The sequence below is a fragment of the Mus musculus genome, chromosome 13, assembly GCF_000001635.26.
Source record: "Mus musculus strain C57BL/6J chromosome 13, GRCm38.p6 C57BL/6J".
Lineage (NCBI taxonomy): Eukaryota > Metazoa > Chordata > Mammalia > Rodentia > Muridae > Mus > Mus musculus.
In genome coordinates this window covers 96437208-96462069 of record NC_000079.6, presented here as the reverse complement: position 1 = coordinate 96462069, position 24862 = coordinate 96437208, and the positions used below count along the sequence as shown (strand labels likewise).

At 42.5% G+C, this 24862-nt stretch overlaps 1 protein-coding gene across 7 annotated transcripts in view; it reads left to right on the top strand.

Annotated features, from left to right (window-relative positions):
* The window catches only part of Ankdd1b (ankyrin repeat and death domain containing 1B), a 55125-nt gene that overhangs the window by 9189 nt on the left and 21074 nt on the right, over positions 1 to 24862 (top strand). For 6 of the 7 annotated variants that reach the window (XR_873766.2, NM_001042714.1, NM_001369169.1 and 3 more), the window contains 6 exons: positions 1157 to 1255; positions 7189 to 7287; positions 7394 to 7498; positions 16183 to 16281; positions 17693 to 17791; positions 20415 to 20513. Coding sequence is in view for 6 of the 7 variants with exons in the window: in NM_001042714.1 (NP_001036179.1) it covers positions 1157 to 1255; positions 7189 to 7287; positions 7394 to 7498; positions 16183 to 16281; positions 17693 to 17791; positions 20415 to 20513 (600 nt within the window). In the remaining variant the exon portion in view is untranslated. The remainder of the gene's footprint in view (positions 1 to 1156; positions 1256 to 7188; positions 7288 to 7393; positions 7499 to 16182; positions 16282 to 17692; positions 17792 to 20414; positions 20514 to 24862) is intronic. The other variant, XM_006517685.3, reaches the window with a different exon arrangement.

Here is a 24862-nt window from a genome sequence, read left to right as displayed (position 1 = left end):
TGCTAGAGAAACAGCACAAGGATTAAGAGCACTTGGCTGCTGCTCTTACCAAGGATTTGATTTCTTTCTCAGCCCCTACATTGCGGCTCATAATCATTGTAACTCCAGTTCCAGGAGATCAGAATTCTGGCCAATTTGGGCACAAATGTTGCACATAGATGCATGCAGACAAAACACTCATACACATAAAATGTAAAGACTGTAAAATAAAATATAGAGAAGAAAGCAAAGGAACAAATCTGAGACAGGAAACTTTGCTGCGAATTATCAATATATTCTGGTATGTGTTAAATCCTAAGTTTCTCCACAGAGCCACACAGTAGCAGCTGGTGAAATCTTTAAGAAATGGGGCTTAGGGCTGGTGAGATGGCTCAGCTGGTAAGAGCACCCGACTGCACTTCCAAAGGTCCTGAGTTCAAATCCCAGCAACCACATGGTGGCTCACAACCATCTGTAATGAGATCTGACTCCCTCTTCTGGTGTGTCTGAAGACAGCTACAGTGTACTTACATATAATAAATAAATAAATCTTAAAAAAAAAAAAAGAAATGGGGCTTAAGGAGAGATCCTTGTGAGCCTACTCTTGAAGGCTGGTAGCTCAGCCTCGCCCTTCCTCTCCTCTTGGCTAACGCAAGGTGAGCAGCTTTGCTCTATCACATTCTTCCTGACAGATAGGATTGGAGACCCTGACACTAGGAGCCAAAACCAGGCTTCCTCCTTAGAAACTGTTCATCTCAGTCATTCTTTTGCAGAAACAAGCTGTCAGCTAGCATGTAGGATGTACAGGAAAAAAATGCCATTATTAATGATTTCATACAAGGAAAAGTACACCTCTTATTGTGTGAATGACATTTTGTTTATGAGACATAGTCTCACATTGTAGCCCAGGTTGGCCTCAAACTTGTGGTTCCCCCTGTCTCCGACTCCTGAATGCTGGGATTACCAGCTTGGACCACCATGTCCATTAGGTTCTGCTGGACAGAGTTCTTATGCTGTCCAAAGGAAAAGGCAAAAAGTGCAACCAACCAACCAGAGTGTGAGTAGTCACTAGGAAAGTGCTGGCCACGTGAGAGACAAGAGACCGAGCTGGACATGGTGGTGGTAAAGGGGGTGAGCAAGGGTCAGATAACTGAAGAAACAAACTGTGTCTCCTCAGATGAACCGCACAGCCCTGCACTTTGCCGTGGGGAGGAATAGTTTATCTGCAGTGGATTTCTTACTGAGTCACAAAGCCAGGGTGGATGTTGCTGACAAGGTAAGCTCACCCTCAGTGGGTAGACTGAATTGGAGCATAACCCGCATACCAGGAGGGCTCATCACTACAGTTGTCTTCGTCTCATGGGCACACTTCCATCAGCAGTGTGCGTGACTGGAAAGGTCTCAAGAGGAGGTGCTCTTTGCACCCGGTAACTAATTGTTTGCTCCTGACCTCGGACTTGGGTTTTCACTCATTCGCCCATACTGACCTTATGCCCTAGATTCCATTACAAAAGTAGTATGATTGCCCACGTGATGTTTGGATCCGTGAAAGATGGAAGCTAGTGAGTCCCACGAAACTGTTTGCCCTGTTAACTCTGAATCTAAATAAAAAGCATCAAAGCCATATTCTGGGCCAGGCACAGGTACTGATCAGGGTGTTCACTTAACGCCATCTCCCTTCTAATCTTATGGAGAAAGTATTAGTAGACTATCCAGTTTATAGATAAGGAGACTCAAATACAGAGCAATGAAAGGTCATGGCCCTCAAAGTTAACTTTTATAGTTCCATGGGACTAAATATTTAGGAGATTAGAGGTATCATTTTACACCAGGTAGTCATCCTCTTGGCTTTGCCAGCAACCATAGACAAAACATAGATTTGATAATTCTGGGAGTCTTTCTTTGTGTTGCTAATGAGGCCAGATCTCTCTAGTTTATTGTCATGATATTGGTGAGCAAGTAGATTGTTATAGAACAACCCAGAATGAAAAATTACCACTGACTACATTCTTACTTTTTGAGTGTGACTCATTGTACAGCAGCCATGAATTCCTGGGGAGGGACACAGAGAACGAGAGACACAGAGAGACTGAGAGACACACAGAGAGACCGAGAGAGAACTAACAACAAGCAGAAGCCTTTCTACTCAAAGCTGACCCATCTCAGCTACCACTGATCGCTGTGGCTTTACCTTCTCAAGACTTATTTTTTTAGATAGGATCTGACATCTATGTGAAAACATACGACATATAATCTTTGAGGCTGGCTTCTGTTAACTCAGCAAAGCACTGAGCACCCCCAGCCCCAGGCCCACCCCTTAAAAGAGCAACATTTTTGTTTATGCATGTAGCACACTTTATCTATTTATTTGAAGGACCTGAGGACTGCTTCCAGTTTGTTATTATTGTAAGTAGTTACCAGTGCTGGGAAATGGCCCAGATAGCTCGAAGATAGCAGATAAGCTATCTGCTGCACGAGTGTGGAAACCTCAGTTTGAAAGTCTAGCACCCACACAAGATGCCAGGCAAGGCTATATACACCTATAACAGTGGTGCTGGGTGCAAGAGTCACAAAGATGGGTGGGTTCTGTTGCCTCCCTCTCCTCCAGTGCAGCCAAAATGGTAAGCTCCAAGTCATTGAAAGACCCTATCTAAAAAAAAATAATAAACTTGAGAGCAATAAAGGAAAATACCAGCAATCCACCTTGGACCTCCATATATGTGTGTTTATGTGCACACAAAGTAAAGCCATTGCAAACATCCTTGCATGGTTTTGCAAGTGTAACCTTTTCCTCTCTTTGGTATGTGACACTTCTGGGTCAATGGGGCCTGTGGATGTGACTGAACACCTATGGACCTGGGAGACCGGGATGTGTTCACCCTCAGCAACGGTGCAGGAGGTCAGTTTTGCTTTGCACAACATGGCTGCCTGTGATTGCCTGGTGTTTCCTCCCTAACTTTTGGTCATCCTGCTCAGAACGTAGGCGTCTCCCTGTTTTGATTTGTGTTTCTTCACTGGCAAATGACATCAAGTATCTTCTCACCTGTTGCCATTCATGGGTCATCATTTGTTAAATCTGCTCAGATGTTTTTTTAGCGCTGGAGATGGGATCCAGAGCTTTCCATGTATTAACAGAGCCTTCTACCACCAACCCGCATCCCCAGCTAGATCTTTTGGACATTTCTGAGAACTGGGTTTGATTATTCTTTTCTTTAAAATTTGTTACATACTCTGAAAACAGGTCCAAGGTTAGGTGGGTGTACTTTGCATTATTTTATCTTATCTGCAGACTCTCAGGGTTCACAAAGCAGAAGTTTTTAATTTCGATGAAGTAGAATTTTTGGCACTTGTTTTGGACAGGGTCTCATCGTATAATGCTGGCTGACCTGGAACTTGCTATGTAAACCAGTCTGGCCTTAACACAGAGCTCCTTCTACCTCTTGCTGTTTCATGAGTGGTGGGAATTCAAGCAGAAAACAAGTTGAGTTTCTGAAACCACAAATTCCTATTAGAGCCATCATTCTTTAGAGGCAGGAAATCACCACGTATGGATGTACATTTCCCCCAGGGGACCCTCCATGCCATAAAGTCTTCTGCTGCGAAGTTGGCAAGCTTAAGCCCGTGGCATGGGTGACATTTGGTCATATGCCACCAAGCCTGGCTTACTGTTCCTATTTTTTAAAAGCAGTCCTGATACTGATAATACGCATATGTAGGGATGATTTGCCTAACCGTGACAAGTTTCTCATATTTTTCTTCTAAACATTTTACAGTCTTATGTTTCCATTTAGCTCTGGCGTTGCTATGGTTTCAGCATGTCCTCTGTAGTTCCTAGAGCAGAAACAATGCTTGGAGCCACAGTACTGAGTGATGAGATCTTTCAGAGATGATAGCTCCCAGCACTGTGCCCTCATTGAATAGATTAATGTTTTCTCAAGGCAGGGTTCCTTGATAAGATGAGTTCCCCGCCCCATGTTATAACACAGCTCACCAAATAGCCTCCAGATCCATGAGCCGAACCTGTTCTTTTCCAGTTGTTAATTACCCATCCTGTTATCACAGCTATTACAGCAGCGTAAAAACAGATTAGGACCAACGAGTTCCATTTTAAGTTGATTTTAGTCCAGAGCAGGAGTGGGTTGAGATGGTGTGCTTGTTGAAGAAGGCCGACCAGGTTGTTACAACTTTTGAAACTTCAGTTTCCAAAAGTTTTGCAGTTCACATCTGTCCCCAGAGCCAGCCTGAACCTGGACCATAATCTTCACCAGAGTTCAGTTCCCCAAACTGTTATCACAGTGTTAAGAATCTATCCACATGCAGCTCACGGCACGTTCCGGAAGTGTACCCAAAACCTTCTTGTCTACAATTCAGTGTCCTCTACATGCGCCTTCTGTGTCCTCCTACACATACACCATGCCCCAGATCCCCTAAGCTGTCAGGGACAAAGAGAGCAACAAAGGAAGACTCTACCACCTTCTCCTCCTTGGGGGCTTCTTCCTTCTGTCCCTTATTGTCTATGTCCTGGTCAAGAACTGGAGCTGTCTCGAGTCTGTAGGAAAACAGCAGGAACCCTCCCCCAGCATCATTGGTGCTCCTGAGTTCGGGTTACCTTCCTCAATCTGCCTATTATGTTTACCCTTCCAGAATCCTCTGATAGATGGATTTTATCTAGAGAGTTCAGCTGCTTTGGGTGGTAGAGATGGAGTGGAAGACACTTACTCCATCTTAGCTGGACTCATACTCTACAGAGCAGGGCTATGTGGTGAGACACTGTCTATAGATAGGTAGATTATAGATTTATAGATAGATAGATAGATAGATAGATAGATAGATAGATAGATAGATAGATAGATAGCAAACCTAAGGTAGAGAACAATTAAGAAAGACACCTGATGTTGACTTCTGGCCTCTATATGCAACACCTGCACACACACACACACACACACACACACACACACACACACACTCACACTCACACACCATACACAAACAAATCCCAAAATATATCTCAGGTGATTATATTTGGTATGAGTTTAATGACATATATAAGACATATGAGACATGGCCCTGGCCATAAGGATCTTGCTGTTGAGCTGGGGAGCCAGGATAAACACTGTAACAGAACAGTACCATTGAAGGCATCAAAGGACCTGGGTCAGATGTCAGGCTCAGCCATTAAGGACTAAGGTGGGTGGCATCTATGAGCTTGATATAAGCTAAATAAAAGGAGGTTCTTAATCCAGGATGGACAACACTCCAGATGCTCAGAAGATAAGGATAGACAGTTGTCTTCAGTGCTGCTTGTCTCGAAAGTCCTTGAGTACATTGTTCCCAGGGGACATTATCACCTTGACTAGACTGATTATGGAGATAGCTCACCAGCGACTTTCCAGTGTTTTATACTTTGAAAAGCCTGTGAACCAAGTGTCACCCATGTCATGGGCTCATGCTTGCCAGCTCCACATCAGAAGGCTTTGTGGCGTGGAGGGTCCTCTGGGAGAGATGGACGTCCATACACAGTGACTCACTGCCTCTGAGGATCAATGGCTCCAGTAGGAATTTGTGGTTTCAGAAACCCAAGTTGTTTGCTGCTTGGATTCCCAGTGTTTAGGTTTTACAATCAGATTTTTTTTAAAAGACTGTTTGCTTCAAAATTTGGAATGCTCTCTTAGGGAAAAGAGACGGTCTATTGCTATGTGATTTTACCACCTGTCCCAAACAGGACCATATGTAAAGCTAGATTTAGATTACTGAATATAGCAGCAGTTAGAATGGGATGCTATATGAAGAGGTAAAATTTTGACTAATGCACTTAAAAGACCTCAAGCAATCATGATAGATCACTGTTCTTGTAAAAGGAAGAGTGCAGAAGTCACTAAGTGTACTGTACACTGGAATTTTAAGTGTGACATGCAGTCTATGCAGAGTGACAGCTGAGCTATAAGTGTGATAGACCATGTATATTTACAGCAGGGTTTCTCAGCAGGAAGAAGTTGATGAATTGACATTTGAGATCATATAGTTCCTTGTGGTGGGACAGCCTTGTGTGTCACAGAGTGTCCAACAGCATGCCTGGCCTCTGCTCTTTAGGTGTCAACATCACCTCTGACACATGAGTATCAAAAATGTCCAAAGACATTTCTAGATGTCCCCGGAAACAAAGCCCTCCTAGGCAAGAGGCTCTTATTTAGAATTACACAGTAATAGGCTGAGACTTCCTTGTTCACGCTCCCAACCTGAACTCTCTTCACAATATGAGAACACCTAAACAGAGTCTGGAGCAGCCAAAGAAAGGGCTTAGACATGTCACAAATAGGAGAGGCCTACAGACCCTGATTTCTTGGTTATGTAGGCAGATATGTGCATCTAACAAGCCTGTGTCCTGGATCAAAACCATCATCATTTGAGGCACGGATGATGTAGTGGGAAGTCTGTACCGAAGGCATCGGTTGCTTTCTAACAGGGATAAAGGAAACAGAAAGAGTTTTTAAACTATAGAAGATTTTTATTTGTAGATATAAAGGAGGAAGCAAGCAGAGGGGAGAGTCCAGGCTGAACATGGTCAGCCAATTGCACTGGACTATGAGAGGAGAGAGAGGAGGGAGAGCAAGAGAGGAACTAAGAGCCAAGAGACCAAGAACATATTTTGATTTTTTAAATAGAACTTCCAGTTAGCTTAGACAGTAATGGTTTTCACTTTTTCTGATACCCTCGAGACCACTCTTACCTGTGCACCTGTCTGTGGTTTGTCTTTTGTTGTTAATGATGCTTTGTAAGAACATTTCATATATTAGAGATCCATTTTTTTTTTACTAATGATAGGGTTTTGAAAGTTTAATTGGTGTATGTTCTATTTTCCCTTTTGTAACTCTAAGTAGAGAGAGTGCACATTGTCATCTGGATTTTTCCAATACAGTTATTATCTTTGTGCTTGTGCTGTTGTGTGTTGTATAATTTTTGAGTAGACTGTGGTGCCGCATTTCACTTGATTTCCTCCTGATGGAGGCCCATGTGTGCCTGTATTACTTATACGTCTTCCATAGAACTGCAATATCGCTTTTGTTACATATTAAATTACGTACTTCTTAATTTTTTAGTAATCTAGTATCACCTAGGTTTTCATTGGCTGGGGTTTTCATTGGCCTAGGTTTTCATGGGCTGGTTTGTTGTGTCATGAATTCTCTCTATACTTCTCTCTTCTTGGGGAAGCATGGTTTGACAGTCATTCACCTGGCAGCCTGGTCTGGAAGCTTCGAGATCATGCTCATGCTAGTTAAAGCTGGAGCAGACCAGAGAGCCAAGAACCAGGTAGGTATGTGGGTCCTCCGGGGCCTGAGCGCTCACCTCACCAATGACAGGGAGGGAGGTTCGGGGTTTCTGATGTAAATAACTCCTTCACTCTGACTCTCTTCAGGAAGGAATGAACGCTCTCCACTTGGCAGCTCAGAACAACAACCTGCACATTGTGGACTACCTCATTCACGACTTGCACCTGCACGACCTGAACCAGCCCAATGAGGTGTGCCTGGGTACTCCCTATCAGCTCAGCTTCTTCCTGCCTGGGTGGGGTGCTAGAGCAGCAAGCACACACAGGCTTGGCCCTGTAGCCAGCTCCAGATAGACCATAGGGCAGGAGGCAAGTGTTGCTGTTGGCAGTGGCCCAGGCTTCTGCATGTGGGGAGAAGAGGAATCATAGAGACAGCAGCCAGACTCCTTCCCTTTTCACTCCCTCATCCTGGCCAGGATTTGAACACTCTCTACCTCCATCAGTATTCAAAATGTGTGCCTAGGCTTTATTCTATGGTGCCTGGCTTTTTACAATATATTTGAACCAAAACTTTACAGAAGCCAACCATGGGCTATGATGCTCTTACTGTATTTGTCTAGGTGTCTTTTTATTTATTTTTTCCATGAGTGATTAATAAGACCAGCTTTACCTTCTGACCGTGTCTTAATGTACAAGGCATGGAGGAAAGCAACTTATGTGCATTCCTTCAGGGACAGGCCGAGGGCCTTGTCTTAGCTTGAGTTTTATTGCTGTGACAAGAATTGTGCCACGGCAATTCTTACAAAGGAAAGCATTTACTTGGGTACCTGGCTTACAGTTTCAGAGGTCTAGTTTCACTATCGTCATGGTGGGGAAACAAAGCAGCGTGCAGGTAGACATGGTGATGGGGAAGGAGCTGAAAGTTCTACATCTTGATCTGTAGGCAGCAGAAAGAGACTGTGTGCCCCCACAGAGACTCACTTCCTCCAACAAGACTACACCTTCTAATAGTGCCACTCCCTATGGACCAAACATTCAAACACATGAGTCTAAGGGTGCCATCCCTATTCAAACCCCCACAGGCCTGGCATCACCACAGTTGGCTCTTGAGTCTTTTGTGGGAGATGGTGTATAGGAAAGGGCAGACAAGATGATGGGTTCAGAGGCAGAAGTGGGTTTAATGACAGCCGCTTCCTCCTCTTCCTCCTCCTCCTCCTCCTCCTCCTCCTCCTCCTCCTCCTCCTCCTCCTCCTCCTCTTCCTCTTCCTCTTCCTCTTCCTCTTCCTCTTCCTCTTCTTCTTCTTCTTCTTCTTCTTCTTCTTCTTCTTCTTCTTCTTCTTCTTCTTCTTCTCCTTCTTCTTCATTTTTTGGAGATGGGAGCTTGCTATATTGCCCAGGCTGCCCCTGAGCCTATAATCCTCCTACTCAGCCTCCAGAGTGCTAGGATTAGGCATGTACCACCAGCTCTTCCTTCTTCATGGGTGTCCTGTTTACCATGTCTGCCATCCTGTGGTACCCTTCTTCCTTCTCCTCCTGTGTCAATCTGCTGAGGGAGGAAGAGGCTGAGGATCTCAGTGCTGTGTAGAGCCACAAGTTCCCTGAGAGGCCTTAGGTGTGGAGAAGACAAGATAATGACCCCAGGAGATTCACTGGGATGTAGAGGGGAAGACTCTCAGAGTTCATTTTTATTCCTATAATAAATCTGGATTAACGGAACAGACAAAATATATTATTTTTCTAAGCTATCTGAATGAATGGAGCTTGCGGGGGGGGGGGAGGAAATGGAGCTGTTGTCCACTGGGCACAGAATTTCTGTTCTGAAAGATGAAAAAGGGCTATGGAGATGCACGGTGGTGGTGCTTGCAGAATGATGTAAAGGTACCTGGTCCAGGGCTGCTGAGAGGGTGGAGTGGGAAAAGAGGCATTTGCCACCAAGCCTGGAATCTGATTCTTGCAACCCACATGGTAGAAGAAGAAAGCCAACTCCCACAAGCTCTCTGATCTGCACCCACACCCCATGGCATGTGCACTCTCACACACAAAGTAGTGAGTAACTAAACCTAACACCACCGAGCTAATGATCGGAGCTGTGCATTTTATTTTATGAATATTTTACAATAATAACAAAAAAAAGTGGACAAGGAAGCCCATTGGGAGGTAGGATTAGGAAGTGATGCCTTTGCCTTATCACTCACATGAAGATACTGCGAATTTCACAAAACCCACCATGCAGGCAGGATTACTCAGGGTGTTTCCCTCTTGCCTCAACTCTGCTCACCAGAAAGAGCCTGTGCTTCTAACAGGGTTAGTAAAATCCTTTTCTTTGGCTTCAAGGCAATTCTAGACTCTGGCCAAAGAAGCTTTACCAGGAAGAGACTTTTAAGACAAAATGCATGTAACTAGGCCTAAGAGTTTGATGGAGCTCGGGTGTGCCTGACACTGGGGCTTTTGGACATCCTCCTAGCTGCTCAGCCCTAAACATTACTGTGATGTTATCAGAGGAGAGAGATTAGAGCCAGTAGTTTGAGGCCAAGTAGTCTAAATGTTTTGAATCTATATGTCAGCCTCCATCTGTGATCAGAACTAAAGAAATGGCGATGTTGGGAGAGGGGGGTGTAGAAGGGAAGCCGCAGAGGCCGTTTGCAGTTTGGTTGAAAATGGACATGTTTGGTTTGTGCTTCTGTCAGCTGAGCACATTGGGGACATCTCCTGGCCTAACAGAATCTGAACAGGAAGGTTTTGTATGTCTTTGTAAGTCAAAAGCAGCCTCTTTGAAGGGAGGGGTGGTAGTAAATGGTGGAAGGGGGATTGAGAGGACATCTGTTTTCTTGCTCAGGCATCCTTTAGTATCCGCAGGGAATTAGGTCCAGGACTCCTCTTGGATGCTAAAATGGGCAGAAGATCAAATCCTTATATAAAATGGTGCAGTGTTTTACATAACCTACACACAGCCCTTTAAAACATCTCTAGGTTGCTGTTAGTACCTGTTCAACTATAATGCTGTGTAATTTATTAAAGCATGTGGTTAAATGAATGATAAAAAAAAGTTTATATGTTCAATAGATACAGGGTTTTGGGTTTTTTTTTCCCCTGAATATTTTGGGTTGTGAGTAGTTTTGTTCACCCATGGATACACGGGCCAAATGTATCTGAGATGGCATTTAGCCAAAGCTATCAACTGTACTGTGTAAATAAAACTCACCTGGCATCCACGCCCCACCCCTACACCTTGCATCTGAGCTCCGCCTCCGGCTCTAAGCACTCGTGACCTCTCAGCACCCATTCCTGCCCTGATTCACTCTGGGTTGCCCGCTAAGCTTATTGTGCTTCCCATCAAGGGAAATGTTGTGGGGTGTAGATGTAGGCAGAGACCGCATGGAGCAGTGTCCCAAGGATCGAGAGGGTAAAGCGTGAGTCCTGTGGGACCTCAGGTGTCCGTTTAACGGCTGTTTTTGACCTTTTTGTTGCACTTGGTGACTTACTGAACTTGAAACATAAAATAATTTATAATAGATCATCTCAACTCCTTGGATTAGTTTACATGCAAAAAAATTTAAATGCATCGAGTTAAAACATAGATGGTTAAAAATATGAGCTAACAAAGGAAAACCGTCAAGGAACTGGAACTCGGGACACTCCTTATTCTAGTTGAATGGAGGCCCGGGACCCTGGGCCAGGAGGCTTGGTTATGTGCTCCAGGAGCGAGGCCTTGGGTCAGATGCTTTTCTTGGACATGTCTGAGAAGTTTCCCTGCCTTCCCAATATAGGAGCTCCCTTGAGACTGCACTGGAGAGAAGCCCGCTTGAACATAATTCAAATGGGTTGGGTTGTTTCTTTAGAAAAATGAAATGACATGATAAGGAACTTTATTTTCAAAAATACATATGGCTCTGGAATTTCTGTTGCTATTTTTGCCTAATCATATGCCTCCGCAAGAACAAAGGTTTATATCTTACTATTTACATCATACCGCCACTCCGTCTTTCTTTAAGGCTCTTTACTATTTACATCATACCGCCACATCGTCTTTCTTTAAGGCTCTTTTAGTATTTAAAAGATAAAGATGATGTGGAACATTCTGTTTTGTGTAACGTGGATCCTACTCTTTCGTTCTTCTTGGTAACATCCGTAAAGGGCATCCAAAGTTCGAAGCCTTGGCTCTTCTGTTGGAGTCGCCTCATCTGTGATAACTCAGTCTCTCCTGGAACCTCTCACATCTTAGGCCTTTTGGGGGTTTGGATTCTGTGTCACTTTGTTGAGCTGTGTAAAAATGTAAAGCTTTGCAGCAACCCAGGGTAAAAAGAGACAGGCTCTTTTAAAATTGAACAGACCTCTAATCCTTCTAGAGAAGTGTTTGTCCTTGCTCTGGTTTAAAGGTGATTAGCTGCTTCAGTCTTACAGGAGTTTAATCCCTGGAGTCATGTGCTAAGGACATTAAACCAACAACCATGGCGTTAGAAGGTGGGGCCTCTGGAAAATGATCAGGATTAGATGCAGCCATCAGAGTGGAAGCTTCACACTTGAAATCTGATGGGTTTATAATGAGAGGGAGAGACAACACACACCCTCGGTCTCTGGCTTTGTGACTCTTGCTATGTTTCAGGAGTCTGCAAACAAGAAGGCCTTTCCCAGATGTGGGCCTATACCTTACCCTTCTAGAAAATGAGCCAAATAAACTTCTTAAACTTTATAAAGTAGTCTACTTTAGGTATAGTAATGAAAAAAGGACCCAGTTTGATTATACATATACATATATGTATATGTATATACATGTGTATGTACATGTGTGTATATATACATAATATTTTATATAATATATGCATATATTAGAATTCTAGTTCCCAAACTGATAAATATATATTAGAATTTTTTTTCTGTTACAAGTAACAAAACTTCATCCTAATCTGGGCTGAGAATAATAAAGATAACTTGGTAACTTATGAATGAGGTCTTTGAGGGTGTGTCTTGCTGGTTTCAGACATGGTTGGTCCAGCTTTTATTTCTTTCTGCAACTATTGACTGTCATTCGCTGCCTCTAGTCCTCCCTATGCTGTGGGTATGGTGAGAGGATGTCTGTTCACAGCGTCCAGTTTCTACCCTTATGGATTTTGACCTAAAGACAAAGAGTCCTTCCCTATCAATCACAGCTCATACATGAGTGTCACAAGCAATTCTGTTTGGCCCTGTTTGAATTATATGCTCAGTTCTGAACCAGTCACCATGACCAGCATGAGATGTGTGAGCACTTTACATGACAGGAGGCAATCAGGAAAAGCCTAGCAGTTGGAAGCACTGAATGCAGTAAATGGAACAATAGGAAAAACACGATGACCAGCGAGCTATGTGGTTCCTACGCTAAGTAGATGGTGCCAAATGTGCCCCATGATAATGTTATGGGCCAGAAACCTAAGATCTCCCAGTGTACTGGTTCTCAGCCTTCCTAATGCTATGACCCTTTAATACAGTTCCTCACATTGTGGTGACCCCCAACCACAAATTATTTTGTTGCTATTTCATAACTGTAATCTTGCTTATGCTATGAATGGTAATGTAAATACTTTTGGAGATAGAGGTTTGCCAGAGGGGTAGTGTTCCACAGCTTGAGAACCACTGCTTTTCTTAGACCTGGGGATAAAGTTCTCTTGGTAGAGACTTTTCTAACATGCATGAAGCCCTGGAACTTCTGCACACAGAGGCCAAAATAAACCTTTTTTCTCCTTAAAATTTCTGTCAAATATTTATTACAATATTTTTAAGAGAGACTTTATTGTGCCATGTAGTTTCAAGTGGCTTCGGGTATGTCTGGATCCAGGAGTTCAAGTTCTGCCATCAGTTCTTTATCTCTACTGCCCACTGTTCTGGCCTCTACTTAGCAAGTGGCAAAGAGTCATCCTCGCTGATGACTTTACAATAAGCATAGACTGTATTAGGGAAAATAAACCCCATGGCTGACTCTTACTGGCCTGGTATGATGGGGAGCCAACTCAATTGTATAGTCTTTAGAGGAAGAAGTAGGAGGCATAGAGTTTTAAGAGACGCATCAAAATGGTCTAAGGGCCGTGTTCCAGAGGAAAAGATTTCGGGAAGACATCAGGTAATAGGTATTTTTTTTTTCCTCCTGAAACAGTACATTAGCCACTTTCAAAGGCAGCTTTGTCTCTTGTCTCCACACAATCATGCTGAGTAGTATTCCCAACGCTATCTCTGCTACTACATTACTGTATGGGAACTTACTTATGTGCCTTTCCTCCCTGAAGAAGGACTCCTCTCTACTGTTCCTCTTGGCTACTCCATTACTTAGCACAGTACCAATACCTGCATATGTGTGTGTGTGTGTGTGTGTGTGTGTGTGTGTGTGTCTGAGTGTGATAAAATTGTTGATAAACAAATGGTGTAGGGTAGATGACACTTGGGTGGTTTGAACAAGAATGACCCCAATAGGCTTGTAGATTTGAAGGATTGGCCACCAGGGATTGGTGTCATTAGGAGGTGAGGCCTTGTTGGAGTAGGTGTATCCTCACTGAAGTGAGTGTGTCACTCAGGGTGGGCTTTGGGGTGTCAAATGCTTAAACCAGGTCCAGTGTCTGGCTCTTCTTGCTGCCTGCCTATGCGGATGTAGAACTCTCAGCTCTTCTCTGGCACCGTGTCTGCCTTTGTCTTGCCTTGTGTCCCGCCGAGCATCCCACCATGATACTAATATACTGAACCTCTGAACTGTATGCAAACTCCATGGTTTGCTTTTATAAAAGTTGCCATGGTCATGGTGTCTCTTCACAGCAACAGAACTAAGACTTTGTTCTCCTCGAGCATGCAATCAATGCTCTCATCGAGCATGTAACCAACGCCCCTTGTTCCCTCTTTCATGATTTACATGTTTCTCGGGTTTATTCTCACCATGACATACACACCCGAAAGAACAGTGTAAAAGGAGAAAAGATTTATCATAGCTCATGATTTCAGAGATTTTATTCGTCATGTAAGGAAGTATGTGGCTTCACCACTGTAGCCAGGAAGCACAGCTGAGCATAGTAGGACAGAGCCAGCACCGGACCGGTCCTCGGTGACCAGCATCCTTCAGTCAGACCTTCCACAGTTCTATTGCCTCCAATGATCTATTCAAAATTTGAAGCCATCAATGGTTTAAATTACTCATTAGGTCACAGCCCTCAGTCTCAAATCCCGCCTGGAGACACCATCATGGACACTCCTAGAGGTGTGCTTTCCTAAGGCCCTAGCCAACTCACAACCCAACCAAGTCCATAAATAAGATTGACCCCCACATGTTGTTTATACGACTCTTCATCTGCTGTTGCCATTTGTGGCTATTTGTTGTAAGTCACATCCAGTAACTACCAGTCTGGACTAGATTTTATGTTCAACCATAACCCAACATGCAAGCAGAAAACTGTGGTCCCAACCAATCTGGTCCTTCTCTTTCCCCTTCATTGGTTTCCTGAGAATAAGGAAGGCAATTAGTTCTTCAGGCTTTGAAGGGTTGGAGCTGTAGGTCTTGTGGACAATATATGTGGGCCAAGAACCATGACTTATGTGAACTTTTTGATACAAGTTTGTTTCCACACATTCATGGTCACAGATCTCCACAGGGCTGATCTGAGCAGATGTTTTCCATTTTGTTTTAGGCACTGGACTATTTTAGCCCGTTTCTCTTCTTTTGCCCTTCCTTGTAAGCAATCAGTGGTCTTGATTTTTTCGTTAAACGTCATTAGCTAGCGATTAGCTGACAGATTCAGAATGCTATTTATAGAATCTTGTACCCTCCTTACATTAAAGGAATCTTGCTAAGCTCTCAGTTATCACACTAAGCCAAGCTGAGTTTCCTTTTTTTTTTTTTTCAGTTGAAGAAAATTCATCTTAGGCGGTTTTATCACCCAATTTCCTTTTCCATTTTTTCAAAAATAGCTTGAGTTGAAAAATTAAAATTTCCGTGCATCTTTCACTTTTCTTGATGATATTTTGGCTACTGCAAACACAGTCTCTGTCAGCAATAGGAAAACTTGGAGAAATCACTATTATTCAGTCTATATTTGAAAAATCAGATATAAACACCTGTCTTCCCTGGACTTGCTGGGTGCCTCTGTTTTATTTCTTCTTCCTGTGTCAAATAGACCCACACTCAAGAGCTTTCTGACTCTTCTTAAAAATACAACACCCAATAAATATACCTGATTTGATTGTGCAGTGGCTAGAAAGATGGCTCAGTGGTTAAGAACACTTGCTACTCTTGAAGAGGACCTGGATTCGGTTCTTAGCACCAACATGGAGGCTCATAAACTGTTTTCAACTCTAATTTCAGGGGATTCAATGGCCTCTTCTGGCCTCTGAGGGCACCATGCATGCATACGGTACACATAGATCCACTCAGGTTTATGTATACACATTTACTAAAAACAAATACATCTGTAAAAATAAAGTAAAATGAAGCTAACCAAATCTTGTACCTGGATGAGCTTCATGTGTGTTAAGCACCAAAGAATTTGTGTTGTGTGTTTTTTATCAGTAAGACAGTGTGATGCTCAGATGCTTCAGACAGGATGCTGCACAAACTAATGCCTCAGTAACTGGTTGAGTGGAAGAAGTGCTGACCCGTTCAGGAATCCTTGCCACATGTGAGATGGCATCTGATCATCAGACTGGGATGTGCTGCTCTTCTGATGCCCTGGAGGATCCCTTCTGAATGAACACTTGTGTCCATAAAACTGATTCAGTGTTGGCGTGGGGTTCCTCAGAGTTCCGATGACAACCCAGCACTGGATGTGGCTTGGGTGTGGCTTGGGTTCAAAGAATCATCATTCCCTGGCCGTGAGAAGGGAATATGACCATCTTAGCCTCCCTGTCACCTTAAAATGCTGCCCACTGCTTGTCAGCTCTCCCAATGTCTGTATGTGATCAACGTAGAATCCATGATTGATTTTCAGAGAGGAAGAAAACCATTTCATTTGGCAGCTGAGAGGGGCCACGTTGAAATGATTGAAAAGCTTATCTTCCTTAATCTCCATACCTCAGAAAAAGACAAGGTGAGTTGGAGTTTTTTGTTTTTGTTTTTTTAACTGAGGACGAAGAAGAGTTACAGTTGGAGTGGGGGATTAACAATCAGTGTGTAGATCCCTTGATGGGTTGTTTCTGGTCCACAGCAGAGTTCTTAAATTGTTACTACTGAGAGAATCATGGTAAAATGCATTCACTTTTGCTGTAGATTGTCATGATTGGTGAGTGGGGTTTTGTTTTGAGACATGGTCTATCTATGCCAGCGCTTCTCAGCCTTCCTAAAGCTGTGACCCTTTAATACAGTTCATCATGTTGTGGTGACCCACAACCATAGAATTATTTTTATTGCTACTTCTTATCTGTAATCTTGTTACTATTATGAATCGTAATGTAAATAACTCATATGCAGGATATCAGATATTCAACCCCTGTGAAAGGGTTGTTCAACCCCCAAAGGGGTCATGCAACCGAGAAGTTCATGTTATGTAGCCCTGGCTGTCCTGTAGATTAGGCTGGCCCTGAACTCACAGAGATCCTCCTGCCTCTGCTTTCTCAGTGCTGAGATTAAAGGTGAGTGCTACCATGCCTGGCTGCGACTGATGTTTTGAAACTCGTCTACTTCATGGATTTTTCTATTTCATGTTCAGTTCTAAATCAGAAGCTTGATGCACTTGGCCTCAAAGTTGCTTGTAATGAACTGTTTCTGAAATGGAAGACCCACTCCTAATAAACACGACCCTCTCCAGTTCTTTCTTGAGGACTGCTATGGATTCATTCTGTCTCACATTAACTGTGAAGGGAAGCCCTACAAGGTGGCCATTTGTATGGACATCTTTGATGACTTTCTTAGGAGAAATTCCCTGACATGGAATTACAGATCTAAAAGTTTTGCACCATAAATCTTTTTGATATTTGTTATATATGTAAGATTACACCTCAGGGTAATTTTTATCAGTGTACCCTAACATAGGCTAGGTTCAATTATTTTTTTTTAAAGATTTATTTGTTTGTTTTATTTAAATACACTGTCACTGTCTTCAGACACACCAGAAGAGGGCATCAGATCCCATTACAGATGGTTGTGAGCCACCATGTGGTTGCCGGGAATTGAACTCAGGACCTTTGGGAGAGCAGTTGGTGCTCTTAACCGCTGAGCCATCTCTCCAGCCCAGGTTCAATTATTTTTGTTGTTCTTCTCTTTTTTAAATTCAAGCAAGAATGTTTTTTTTTTCTCCCTACTCATTCAAATAGCCAAGGCTTTCCATTTAAAACTTAAACATTAATAAGCTTTAGTTGAAACTGGATAATATCTATACTCTGTACTGTAACTTTAACCAAAGAAAAAGCTTCCAGAACCTACACTGTGCTCTGGTGTTAGGGGCTAGGGAGGGGGTATTCCTCATCACAGGCAATTTCACCTGGAATGCATCTCTGTTGCAGGATGGGAACACGGCCTTGCACCTGGCTGCAATGCACGGTCACAGCCCAGCCGTGCAAGTGCTACTAACTCAGTGGTCAGAAGTCAATGAGAGCAATGAGGTATGTGGGCTGTGCGTACCAGCTGGGAAGAGGACTTAAGGGGCAGGACTGGAGGTGCTTTCTAGAAAAGGAGAGGAAATCAAAGGCATGCTACCGGTATAAATTTCAATGCTGAAGAGTCTTGGTTTTGTTTTTGTTTTGTTTTGTTTTCCTTTCAAGTATTCTAGGACAGGGCATTTATTGATTCCCTCAAAAGCCATTTGCAAGAATAAGAGGGGGAGGGATGACACCAAAGAAACACTGTCTTCCAGACACACACAGGTTCAAGACAGATGAGGTCCCAGCACTGAGAGGGAGAAGTGTACACAATTTCCAGCTCTAACCAGGGGGCTGTCTCCAACTGACAACTGCTTGCAAAGGAAAACTTAGTTATCTCTAATGGAGTCTCACTGGATACAAAACCATACTTAAGGGTAGATCCCACACTTAATAGTAGCTGGCCAACACAAAATAGCTCTGGCTTTGTTTTGTTTTGTTCTGTTCTGTTTTGTTTTTTGTTTTTTAAACAAAATCTCAATCATTCAATTTTACCAAAGACTACTTAAGAGCCAGGGGGTGAAAGGCTGCTAGCTAGGAGAGGCAGAGGAAGCCCCTGGAGAAAGCAACTGGTTACTTGCTCCACTTCTTGACCTATGGTTGACTTTCTTTAATCCTGTTTACAACACACAGAAAGCTCTTGGATTAAAGGTGTGTGCTAGGGCTGAGCCACACCACGACTAGAAACAGGTTTTTCCAGTAAACAACACAATCTCTGTTTTCACAGTGTGATCAAATATCCTGCAATAGATATCTCTCTCTCTCTCTCTCTCTTTTTGGTCTCATGTGGCTTTGTTTGAATATTTTTTTGGTCTGGTTTTTGCTTGTATATTATGGTTTCAGATTTTGTAGTTTTATGAGGTTTGTTTATATGTGTGTTTCTTTGATTTTGTTTCTTTGGTTGGTTCTGAAGAGAGAGAAAAAAGGGCATGGGTGAGTTGGGAGACAGGAATATCTGGGAAGAGTTGAGGGATGAGAACCTGTAATCAGAATATATTGCACAAATAAACATTTCTTTTCAATTAAAAAACAAGAAAAGGCCATTTGTCTTCAGATTAAATATGTATTTTTACGCTAAAGGACAAGAAAGACATGGTGGTGGTGGGGGAACATAAAATATTGGGCTACATTCAATCATAACTATATATATCCAGTGTGCCATGTAAATCTATATCAGAAACCAAAGCCTTCACATAGGAGGTGATATTCTATCTCAGTTTTGCCATTCCAATGGACTTTGGCAGAGAGAGTTGGCTTTTGTTGCTGTTGTTGTTGTTGTGTTTATTCTTCTGGTGTGTCTGTGTCAACACACACACACACACACACACACACACACACACACACACCTGCATAAAAGACATGGTGAGGCTGGGGACTGACTTGGTCAGGAGGACAGAAAGGCTAGCTGGCTGAGAAGGCTAAAGGCTAAGACAGTAGATGATGAAAGGCTCTGGTCACCAGCTATTTGGTTTTCTTGTCTACAAAACAAGGATAACATGAATCCTGCCCTTCTATATTATCACATTATTTGACTGTACCAAAGTCTTGGCAGTATATGTTGGTACATAAATGCTAAATAGTGCTAACAGGAACAACAAAAAGAATCATGCATAAAAGATATCGGAAGCATGCTGTTTCTCAATGTATTTTTTATTCCATGCCAAGGGGAAATTAATTTTAACTTCCATTTCTTTTTTTTTCCTTAACTGAGAATGAATTGACAATGAAACATTGCTTTCTCAAAATATTTTGTTTGCTTATAATGAATATACTCAGATATACTCTGTATAAGTTACAAAGACACATTCACTCTCAGAGTATCAAAAGCAACAGCTTTCAATATCATTTATTCAGATGGACAAATATTCAAAAATAAAACCTGAATTGCACAGAATTGGTTGTGTCACAACAGAATTTTATCATTTCCACAATTTCTTTTTTTTCAATTTTTTATTAGGTATTTTCTTCATTTACATTTCAAATGCTATCCCAAAAGTCCCCCATATCCCCACCCCCCACTCGCCTACCCACCTACTCCCACTTCTTGGCCCTGGTGTTCCCCTGTACTGGGGCCTATAAAGTTTGCAAGACCAAGGGGCCTCTCTTCCCAATGATGGCTGACTAGGCCATCTTCTGCTACATATGCAGCTAGAGACAGGAGCTCTAGGGGTACTGGTTAGTTCATATTGTTGTTCCACCTATAGGGTTGCAGACCCCTTTAGCTCCTAGGGTACTTTCTCTAGCTCCTCCATTGGGGGCCCTGTGTTCCATTCAATAGCTGACTGTGAGCATCCACTTCTGTGTTTGCCAGGCCCCGGCATAGTCTCACAAGAGGTAGCTATATCAGGGTCCTTTCAGCAAAATCTTGCTGGTGTATGCAATGGTGTCTGCATTTGGAGGCTGATTATAGGATGGATCCCTGGGTATGGCAGTCTCTAGATGGTTCATCCTTTCATCTCAGCTCCAAACTTTGTCTCTGTAACTCCTTCTATGGATGTTTTGTTCCCAATTCTAAGAAGGGGCAAAGTGTCCACACTTTGGTCTTCGTTCTTGAGTTTCATGTTTAACTTCCATTTCTTTTTGTCAGAATGGAGAAACCCCATTCCTGTTGGCTGTTGTGGGAGGTCATGAAGAATGCAGTCGCGTGCTCCTGGCAGGAGGAAGTGATGTCAACATTCCAAACAAAGTAGGAATCTGGGCTGTGGTCAACCATACAGTGGGAGAATGGCTTAGAATATTCTTTGGAACTCTTGTCCTTAATTGGTGGTTTGCTGGGGTTTTGTAGAATCAAAATTTTAGTATACCTTCTTTTGTATAAGAATTAATGTTTACACAGATACTCTCTATTAATGACTCTTCAGAAGCAATGCCATTTTTTCCAATTCATTTGGGGAAGGCTGAAAATGAGACAGAGGAGAGGGATCAAGGACCCTTCACAGCAAGATGACATTCTCACTTGTTGATAGCAAATACTAAAGAAGAAAGTTTGCTGTGTGAAAGCTCCCTGGGTCATCTTGGGCCTAAAGAATGTGGGATGCTGTCTGCCTCCAAATATAGAATACTTTTGTATTTAATCATGGTGTTAACAAACTTTGAAACGTTCAAGTCTCAGTTACTGTCCTATTGCTGTGAAGAAACACTGTGAACAAGGCAGTTTAAAAAAATTTTTTTTAATGGGGACTGGCTTATAGTTCCAGAGGGTGAGTCCATGGCCATCATGGTGGGAAGCATGGCAGCGGGCAGGTATGGCGCGGGAACAGTAGCTAGGCTTACATCCTGATCTCCAGGCAAAGATTCAGAATGGGTGTGGCATGCCTTTTGAAGTCTTTGTTCATTAGCACAGTTCCTAGATAAACAATCGAAGTACCCATTATAGTCCAGAGCTGTTCCCATTTATCCTGGAGAAGACTCCTGGTGAATAACCAGTGTGGAGTAAGAAGTCAGCAACAGCAGCGCACACAGTCAAAGGTAGCTTGGACTTAACTTTGCTTTGACACCTATAGAGATGCCTTCAGTCATACAAATGCCTTTACCTTGCTGACACCAACCTCCGGCCTCTAGAGAGTGGCTTCTGTGTTCTCTTGTGCCTCTCTGTCACTAAGGTGTGACGGTACACAGCTAAGTCATTTCTAAGGAGATAAGCGGAGTAAGATCATGGATTTGGCTGTAAGCAGCCTTCCTCCACTTGTACTAGATGGAGAGTCTGCCCAGTGTGTGTGATAGGCTCTCTTCAGCATGTCAGGTGCCACAGGCCCCAGAAGGATTTTTGTAGACCTTAAAAACTCAAACCTCTGGAAGCCTTATGTCATATCTTATTAAATGTATTTAAATACCCCTACACTTCTAAAATATATTACCACGATTACTCTAAGTGGATTTTTTTATTTTTATTTTTATTTTCAATCATTTGGCTGCAGTAAACTTCATCTAATTTTTACATGATTGATTTCTTAGAACACTGTGTATATACTTGGAAATTTTCAGGAGGTTTAAAAAAAAGGAAAACTGTAAGTCATTGACAAATGTAATGAATATTTTATGATACTGCATTTAACAATCAATGAAGTAGGAACGTGTCAATTAAATATTTATTCACTTCAATTTGTGGCTTTCTTTTGGTACCTTGAAACTAGTGATTATTATTTTTTTTCTTAAGTTTCACAGATTTCTAGGGGCTGGAGAGATGGCTCAGAAGTTGAGAACACTGGCTGCTTTTCCAGAGGACTGGGGTTTGATTCTCAGCACCCACAGAGTGGCTCAAAACTGTCTGTAACTTCAGTTCCAGGGGATCTGGTCTCCATGGGGACCAGGAATAAACACACTATACAGGTGTAGACAAAACACCCAAACACAGGAAATAAAATAGTTGCACATGTCTCTTTACTTCTTGTAAAGTGCATACGACATGTACATTGTGCCTGTATGTAAGACACATAGGCCATGTACACGCGGTACCTGTATGAGTGGGTAGAAGGTTACAAAACCCTACAGTTTCTACCATAGGACACTGGCTTTGAGTTTTTCAGACATTAGTTTCTTAAGTCAGAAACCTAAATCGGTGGCCTCAGACCTTCCCAGGGCCACTTCTGTCATTCTGATCTCAGTCTATATGCCACCTTACCCCAAAATTATTCTTGGTTATTCAATACAAAATAGCTGTCTGGTCAGCTTTTTTTGTTTGTTTTGTTTTGTTTTGTTGTTTGTTTGTTTGCTTTTTGAGTTGGGATTTCTCTGTGTAACCCTATCTGTCTTGGAATTAGGTCTGTAGACCAGGCTGGCCTAGAACTCACAGAGATCCAATCCTACCTCTGCCTCCCAATGCTGGGATGAAAGGTGTCTGCCACCATGCCTGGCTCCAGTTGGCTCTTTTAAGTTTACATGGTAGCTGACAACAAGCAGCCAGTGTTATTCTTCTAACCAAGAATCTGTCCATTAGAGTTTACTCTAAAGCTACTGATAGACCAACTACCAGTCCACCAGGCCATGGATCAATTTGTTGTCTGCCATACTGGAATCTAGTATCAGGCATCTAATAGAGATGCTTACAAACGTATCCTCCTGACACAGTGTGTCACATAACGAGTGCTCAGTCATGTTTGTGGAATGAATAAAGTGCTATTTATCTCTCCAGCATTACTGTGGCTTAAAGGAAAGAGGTAGGAGGGTACTATAGAAAGAATGGGAATTCATGCTCAGAGATACCCATATCTTAGTCCAATAAATATATATTTATTTATTATACTTAGTAAAATAGTGGTTATATGGCAAAAACCGGCTCATTCCTATGAGATTATTCTGGGTTATGTGATCTTAAGAGTCTGTTAAAGTGAGGAGAGATGCAGGAAGGGCCAACTATATACCACTGAATTTTAAAGATGGCAAGAAGGGGGCATAAGCCAATGTATTTAGGCATTTGTAAACCAGTTCTCCCAGCAGCCTTCAGAATAGAACTTGGCTCAGTGAGACCCACATCAGACTTCCTGACTTTAAAAACATTTTTTAATGATTCACCAATTAACTTTAATAACTAATCTTTTAAAATATTTATTTCCTTTTAAAAATTCACTTTACATCCTGATCATAGCCTCCCTCCCTTCTCTCCTCCCAGTTCCACCTTACAAATCCCTCCCCCCCCCATTGCCCCCATCAGACCAAGCTCCACATTTGCTGCAAATGTGTAGGGGGGCTGGGTCCAAGTTTGTTTTTAAGACACTAAATTTGTGGCAGCAACCTGTAGCCATAAAGAAAACAAATATAGGTGGCTACACTGTATTTACAGGTGGAGATAAACAGGCTTGTACTTATAAGCCTTCTAAGCCAGGTCACACAGTGTATAGCATCAGCTCCAGCTAGCTTTCAGTCGGCCACTCCCATTACCCTCTGTTCAGCTACCTGTTGCTTTCACAACAAACAAGCAAAGCTCTGTGGCATAAAGCACCAGTGTGGTATTATCTCCCATGGTGTGTCAATCTCAGCATACAAAAGAGTCTCTAAGGATTAAGTTTATGGACAGTGTAATGTTGTAGTGGGAAATGTGTGTAACCTATAAGCTTGTTCAAGGACATTGTAGCCAAGGGACATTCTAAAGGTCAAGACTGAAAAGGTTTACTTGAGGCATTTGAAATAAAATTGTTAACCATCTGGATCAATAGCGTGAGTCTTGGGTCCACGATTAAACAGGAAGTTGCTAGGCAGATGTCCAGATATATTTTTAAGATTTATTTTTTTAACATTTATAGGCATGTATATGTGTGCACGTTTGACAAGGTATGCACATGTGAGTGCAGTTGCACACGGATGCCAAAGGAGGATGTCTGGTTTCTGGAGCTGGACTTACAGGCATTGTGAACCACCTGCGTAGATGCAGGGCACCAAACTCAAATCCTCTGCATGGGCAGAACATGCTCTCAAGAGTTGAGCCATTTTTTTTCCAACTTCTAGGATTATTTTTTTCCCAGTAGGTTTATAGGTTTCAATATTTAGTCCCCAGCTGGTGGAACTGTTTGGGAAGGATTGGGAGGTGTGGCTTGTTGTAAGAGGTGTAAAAGCCCATACCTTTCCCAGTTATCTCTTTCTGCCACGTGGTTGTTGCATCAACACATAAGCTCTCAGCTACTGCTCCAATGCTATGTCTGCCTACCTGCTGCCGTGCTCTCTGATGTGATGGTCAGGGACTCACCTAAGCCAATAAACTCTTCTATGAGTTGCCTTGGTAATCGTGTCTTGTCACAGCAGTGGAAAGTAACTAGGGCAATGCTTGTCAATAGTTATATGTACACCAGACCTCTCTTTTAGAACCTCCTGGTATTCATAAATCTATTCATTTATTTGGACTGATCAAAAAAGGAAGTCTATTTTGATTCTGAAAACTTTCACAGTGGGTTGACTAGGCTCATCTGTAATAATCCTTCTTTACGCGTGTTTACATGATTATAGTCAGAGTTTGAGTAGGGTTTTTGGTCATGTAAAGTTTTATTTGAACTAGATATCCAAGATGGCTCATTTACTTCCTTGGAAGTTGTTGCCAGCTATCTG